General features: G+C 43.3%; 1 protein-coding gene across 1 annotated transcript in view; it reads right to left on the minus strand.

Annotated features, from left to right (window-relative positions):
• The window catches only part of kncn (kinocilin), a gene marked incomplete at both ends in the record, with an annotated part of 7,811 nt that extends 2,162 nt beyond the window's left edge, over window positions 1–5,649 (minus strand). The window contains 4 exons of the mRNA XM_083659758.1: window positions 864–957; window positions 2,143–2,217; window positions 2,355–2,423; window positions 5,502–5,649. Coding sequence (XP_083515884.1) covers window positions 864–957; window positions 2,143–2,217; window positions 2,355–2,423; window positions 5,502–5,649 — 386 coding nt within the window. The remainder of the gene's footprint in view (window positions 1–863; window positions 958–2,142; window positions 2,218–2,354; window positions 2,424–5,501) is intronic.
• Between the last annotated feature and the right edge of the window lie 1,442 nt (window positions 5,650–7,091).

Raw genomic sequence — 7,091 nt, forward strand, 5'->3', positions numbered from 1 at the left:
TGACTTAACAGACATTTATTTAGATAAAGATCTTCTGTATTATCACTTTAAGTTGCATTTTATGTCATTATATCATGTTCGTTTTTTATACTACAGTATGGCAAAATGTTATTAGAGCTAGTCTGAGAGTTAGAGTCGCATCATAACCAACTATGAAATAACAACCTGTCTATTTTCACACTGATGGTTGTCCTAAGAAACATCTGTTGCCACACTGAGACAAAAACATGGTCCCAGTTCACTTGGATAGTCCAGTCCAGATATTCCGTTTACTCTCAAGTAGGATGTGTGTCATTAAAAAGTCTACAGTTTCAGGGGATACGAGTGAAAAAATACACTACAGATTCAATGTCTGGAGTAGGTTGACCTTAATCTCAGTGTCAGGGTTAGAGTTAGGGTTAGGTTAGGGATGGGGTTACATAGCATGTAGTGATGCAGCAAATAAGTGTCATTTTGATGAACGTGGACTTTTTGGCACCTGATAGTCTCAGTACTGAGTATCAGCATTGGACTATTCAAATAACGTGTTACAAAAAAGATCATGGAGAAATCAGCAGGGATGCAAAATGTTCATCCATTTAACCCTTCCATGTCTAACCTTGCGTGTGCACAGTCTGCACACACATGCTTGCACGTACTTGTACATGTATCTGTGTGTGTGTGTGTGTGTGTGTGTGTGTGTGTGTGAGTGTGTGAGAGAGTGAGTGAGTGAGTGAGTGAGTGAGTGAGTGTGTGTGTGTGTGTGTGTGTGTGTGTGTGTGTGTGTGTGCGTGCGTGCGTGCGTGCGTGTGTGTGTGTGTGTGTGTGTGTGTGTGTGTGTGTGTGTGTGTGTGTGTGTGTGTGTGTGTGTGTGCATGTCATACCCCTCTTCTGGGCTGCCCTCAGCCGCTGGGCCACCGTCTACAAAGGGTCCCATACGACTCTTGGCGCGTTCCAGATTTAGCTGGGCCTGAGCTGCTGCCAAAAGGTAGACAGATAGATAGATAGATAGACAGACAGACAGACAGACAGACAGACAGACAGACAGACAGACAGACAGACAGACAGATAGATAGATAGATAGATAGATAGAGAGAGAGAGAGAGAGAGAGAGAGAGATAGATAGATAGATAGATAGATAGATAGATAGATAGATAGATAGATAGATAGATAGATAGATAGATAGATAGATAGGTTACTTTATTTATCTCTGAGGGGAAATTCTGGCTTTCCAGCAGCATCATCAATAACAATGACAGCAATGACAACAGCAACAATAACAACAACATAGCTTATGTCAAAAACACACAAAGATCTAGGTGAGACATTAGAAAAACAATCATTTGAAATAAAGAAAACAATATAGACATATTGACACAACTACTACACCGCTCTTACATTTTTCAGAACTGTCCACTGTAGAGCATCTATTAAATAGTAGGCTACTATTACCATGAGTGTACACTGTCCACTGACTGGAGAGCAAATTATATAAAGAGGAGAGAGAGCTGATCAACTCATTGGAACATGTATCAGCACCAGTCTATGGGTTATCTGAGAGCGCGGCTAGAAGACAAAAAACAAAAAAACAAAACCTGTGGGAAATGGGGACACACATTTGGAACGATCTGTTCTGTAGTCAGCCTGTTTTAGCTTCACTTAGCATAACATAACAGTCATGGATTTGCAAACAAGTCGTAAACGGAATACTACCTTTAAATGTTTAATAGCAGCTGTAATTGCTTAGCTGTCTTTCAGCTGGAACGTGTAATGAGAGGCTGTAACACTCACACACTTACACACTCACACACTTACACACTCACACTTACACACTCACACTTACACACTCACACACTTACACACTCACACAATCACACACTTACACACTCACACAATCACATACTTACACAATCACACACTTACACACTCACACACTCATACATACACTCACACACTAACATACTTGCATACTCACACACTTACACACTCACACACACATATACACACACACACACACACACACACACACACACACACACACACACACACACACACACACACACACACACACACACACACACACACACTTACTCACACACTCATACATACACTCACACACTCACATACTTGCACACTCACACACTTACACACTCACACACTCACCTTCTCGTCTTGCTAGAGCCTCTGCTGGTTGTTCAGCAGGAGGGTTGGCAGGCCTGGGATGCACTCTGAAGTGTCCTGGGAAGGAAAAGCAAATACATGTCAAATGTAATTTCTCGGCACGTCACAAGTGATGAAACAACTTTGAATGTTACGAATTTAACGTCTGAAAATGCAATTGTCAAATAACAAACAAAAAATGTCAAATAATTTACCCAGGGTTGGGAGAATGTTGTTTATGTTAACCCAGGCTTTTACGAAAGGGAAGATAGAGATCAGCAGGCCTGGAAAGCACAAGGTATAATTAATTTGATGAATGATAAAGTAACACTGGTTTTACTATGTTGCTGATAATCACGATTGAATGCATCCTTTCAGTTTAGAACTAATAACAGGAAGCAGTTTGACTGATTGCAGGGGTCGTGTCAATAACTGGCGTCACTATCTTGATAATAAATGGATTGATGCTAAATGAAATGTATTCTTTGTCCCAAATATATGCCATGGTGGACGGAAACAGCTAAATAGCTTATGACACTGTAAATCTGAATTTCATCTGAAATTAAATTAAACATGTTTACAGCCTGGTTCAAAACATGGTCTATATAGCTAATTTCACCTTTCATAACAACTGTACAGGGGGTGAATTTTTATATAACTTTTATATAAGCCGTTTTGAGTAAAACAGATGATAGAATAGACTATGTTTTGGGTGTGATTGGCAGGTCGCACAGCTTGCCGATCACGGACCAATAGCAGCTGCAGCTCAGGGAAAACCCCGCCTTGTGCCGTTTCACCCCAAGATGGCGACGGCCACACTAGGCTGCAAAACAGGAGTCCAAAAGCCAATGGGTGACATCACGTTGACTTTGTCCATCTTTTTCAGATCGTCTATGGAGGTAGTCTGGCTCGCCTCGTGTTCGTATCAAACACCTCATTTACACCTGGTTTTTAAATGTGACCTGTATCCGGAAAACTTATCTGGATAGAGGTCGCATTTAAAAACCAGGTGTCGGTGTCAAGAGAAAATGGTCACATACCCAAGAGCTCACTTCCCTTTCTCATAAAACTTCATATAGGCCACTTAAATACAGACATTGTGACCAACTAGTGTGCTTTATGAAATATCCTAACCCACGTGAGCTGTAATCAGCTGGACGTAACATTCAGATTAATTTTTTATGTGTAGTCTATGCGATGACGTTTCATCCTGTTCCTGTGAAACTATCAAGTAATATGTTTCGTGTGACTCTCAGTGTCATTTCCCTCCCATTCAACACAGTTGAATTAATTTCCCTGATAAGCCACTAAACTAAAGCATGGCAGGCCCTGAGGCTGCAGGAGGAGTGAGAAGACTGTCGGGAACATTCAGTTCGTGATACTCATTAGTCAGTCGGCTATGTGTCGGAGCCCCAAAACACCTCGCCCAATCAAATCAGAAAACAAAGAAAGCAGAAAGCCAAGCGAATGTGATTGGATCAACGCCATTTGACGCTAGGGCAATCAGAGGCAGAGAAGGGCGGGTCATGCCTTCGCCATCCTGGGGGAAAAATATTGAGCACGTCACAGAGACGCAGACGATTACTTTACTTCCGGGTTGAAAGGTCAACATGTGTAAACTGTCCCGGGCATTTTATTGATTGCTAAATTGTTATTTATTGTTATAAGTTCTTTTTGAAGGACGCTGGGCATGTCTTCACTGTAAAAAAAAAGGGGCACTTTGGGCATCAGGGGAAAACGGGCAGGTGCTCGGGCACCCCTAGCACCCCCCTCTGCCCGTGCCTGATATTGCGGCGGGTAAGCGCCTTGTCGCACCACTGCGCACAATTAGCATTTGCTGAATTTGTCCACATTTACCTGTGCACATGAATTGTCGAAAGAAGATATATTGTCGCAAGAATATATTTGACATTTGTATACTGATGCTCTCTCAGATCAAAAGCCCTGCCCTCTGCTCTGCACAGCACTTGAGACAGTCCTTTATGTGGTAGTGGAAAACTCGACACTGCCGGCTATCACTTAGATTCAGTTACACTGTTGTATCAAATGATCACAGGGGGCGGGTGTGATCACAGGGGGCGGGTGGGACGGTTTCAAGATGGAAACACACAGACCACTGATCTCTCACCTGTGTTTCTTTCTCACACATATTTGGCAATGTGGGCCTCGCCGATATGAGTGAGTGTCAAACCCAAAAACACTTTCAGGAGGAGATTATTAATTGTCCGCCAGTGTTGGGCAAGTTACTCAGGAAGTGTAACCTACTTATTACTGATTACTTACTGCTTTAAACAGTAGGCTAATAAAAGTACTTCACTTATTACTTGGTATCAAAATAGTTATGTTACTTGTTACTTGACTATATTACTTTAGCTAACCCCCCCCCCCCTTCCGTAAAGTGATGTAGCCTACAACCTGTTTAGCTATAGCTCCTTTTAGAACTGAATCCACTTCTATTAACATTACAGGAGGAGTCGACGGTCAGACTCAGCCAAAATGCAGACTTTCTATTTATTTGCCTATTTATTTCTCCATACTTCCTTTTGACCAGTGCTGCAGAAAGTCATGCAGTAACCTGAAGTTACCTAGATTAGTAACTGTAATATAATGACTTTTTGGAAATTGTAATAGGCTAGCTAGCTTACATTACAAATTAGTGGGGAAAGTAATACAATTACTGTAACTGAGTTACTGCCCAACACTGATGTTCAATATCAAACTAGCCTACAGTATATCTAACCAGCAAATTGTAAGGTCACTATAGGGCGCCGGGGGGGGCTCAATGGTATTCGATTAGAAGCTCTGTTAAAATGAGAGAATACAAGATTATTTATCGGCTATAATTATTGACAATATTTGAACATTTTCATTAGGGGTGTTGCAATAATCGTGATATGAATAACCATGATATAAAAATAAAAAAAAGTGAAATATTGATCTCATGTTATGTAATAATATAGAGATAATATTGTGTAAATAATCCAGCAGCTCTCTCTCCCCCAATGCCCCCCCAAGCCCAACACACACACACACACACACACACACACACACACACACACACACACACACACACACACACACACACACACACACACACACACACACACACCCCATGTGATGCCATGACGCAGTAACTACTAACTAACATAGCTCATTATTAAGTTGAATTACTCTTTTGGTACTTTTGTACAGTTACAGACTCTCACTACACTCGTATTTTAATTAATTTGCCAAAAAAGAGACAAAATGCACAATAAACAATTTTCTAAAGGTATCGCGATAAAATCTTTATCGTGAATTCTTTCAGCCACGATAATCGTGCAGTGAAGATTTGTTTGGAGTTTCTTTCGACAGGCACTCACCGAGGATCCCCGCTCCCAGGAAGACACCTCCCACAGCTTCGCCTTCACACTCCCTGGACAACCCGATGATGATGCAGCCGGCCACGATGGCGAGCAGGCCCGAGCCCACCCGCAGTGCATGGTACTCCCCGATGCTGACTGGGTTCATTCAGCAGGTGGAGACCCCTCCACCTGCCACGTGTGCCGTCCGCGAGTCGCAGACGCACACACACACACACACGCACACGCAGTGACTGGTCCAGACGCACACACACACGCACACGCACACGCAATGACTGGTCCAGACTCACACACACACGCACACGCAGTGACTGGTCCCGACACACCAAGTACTCGGCTTTGACTTTGGGCCCTCACACAGCCGTCTGTCTGTCTGCACCAAGCCTATAGCCCCTCCCCTTCCTGTCTGCCACACTCACTGACACAGTAACACTTACTTTCTCTGCCAGCACTTCCATCTCCTTTCTTCTCCCTTCTCCGCTGCTCAACGCTTCTCATGCATCTTTAAAGACGCAGCTCCGGTTCCCGTTGCCACCGAAAATTAAAAAGCTTGCGGCGCAGACTCTTATGACAGACAGCGATACGCGTAGTAGCTACAAATCTGATCAGAGTTGGCCCCGCTCTCTTCCTTCCTGCCTGCATGATAGCAAACACACTACCACTGGCATTCAGTTTCAAGTATATAGAGTGTGTCGCGTCTAAACACAAATAATACACAAGCACAAAACAAACAGCTGTCTGGCCTCAGAAGCAACATGGAACGTGTCAAAGATTTAAAATGTCTGTACTACACAGAGCAGCAGATAGAGAGGGGGAGGGAGGGGGAGAGGGAGAGGGAGTAAGAGACAGAGAGGGAGGGAGGGAGAGACAGAGGGGAGAGAGACAGACAGAGAGGGTTGGAGGGAGAGAGAGACAGAGAGGGAGGGAGGTAGAGAGAGTAGAGACAGAGGGAGGGAGGTAGAGAGAGTTAGAGACAGAGAGGGAGGTAGAGAGAGTTAGAGACAGAGGGAGGGAGGGAGAGAGAGTTAGAGACAGAGGGAGGGAGAGAGAGTTAGACAGAGGGAGGGAGGGAGAGAGAGTTAGAGACAGAGAGAGAGGGAGAGTGATAGAGAATAAAATTCTATACATCCGCTAAATGTGATTATTTGTAACAGCTTATCTACCAAATGAATTGAAACCTTGAGTCCAGGAAGATTTAACATAAAAGTATATTTAATACCATACATTCTCTGCAATACATGTATATTGACAGAGGGCTGAACCTCAATGTACACAATTCTGATATGTCATACAGAGTCAAATATTCAGCCAATGGCCGACAGTGTAACATATGCTTTATACCATAAGGAGGAGGAAAAGGCAGAGAGGAGGGGGTGATGACTTGACTTGGAGCCTACAGGGCTGCCTGTCTGTATCAGTTGTTTGGGAACTTGATGCACTGGACAAGGTCTCAGCAAGCAAAAGGAGAAGTCCTCTCTATGGGGCTGGGTGAGATGTCAGTGTGCTATGGGTCTATGGGTCAGAGCAGTCATGTCATAATGTGTATGTCATGTCATCGTTAACTTATAGCATTAATTATGTGTATGCAAT

This window comes from Poromitra crassiceps (assembly GCF_964638095.1).
Source record: "Poromitra crassiceps genome assembly, chromosome: 23".
Classification (NCBI taxonomy): domain Eukaryota; kingdom Metazoa; phylum Chordata; class Actinopteri; order Beryciformes; family Melamphaidae; genus Poromitra; species Poromitra crassiceps.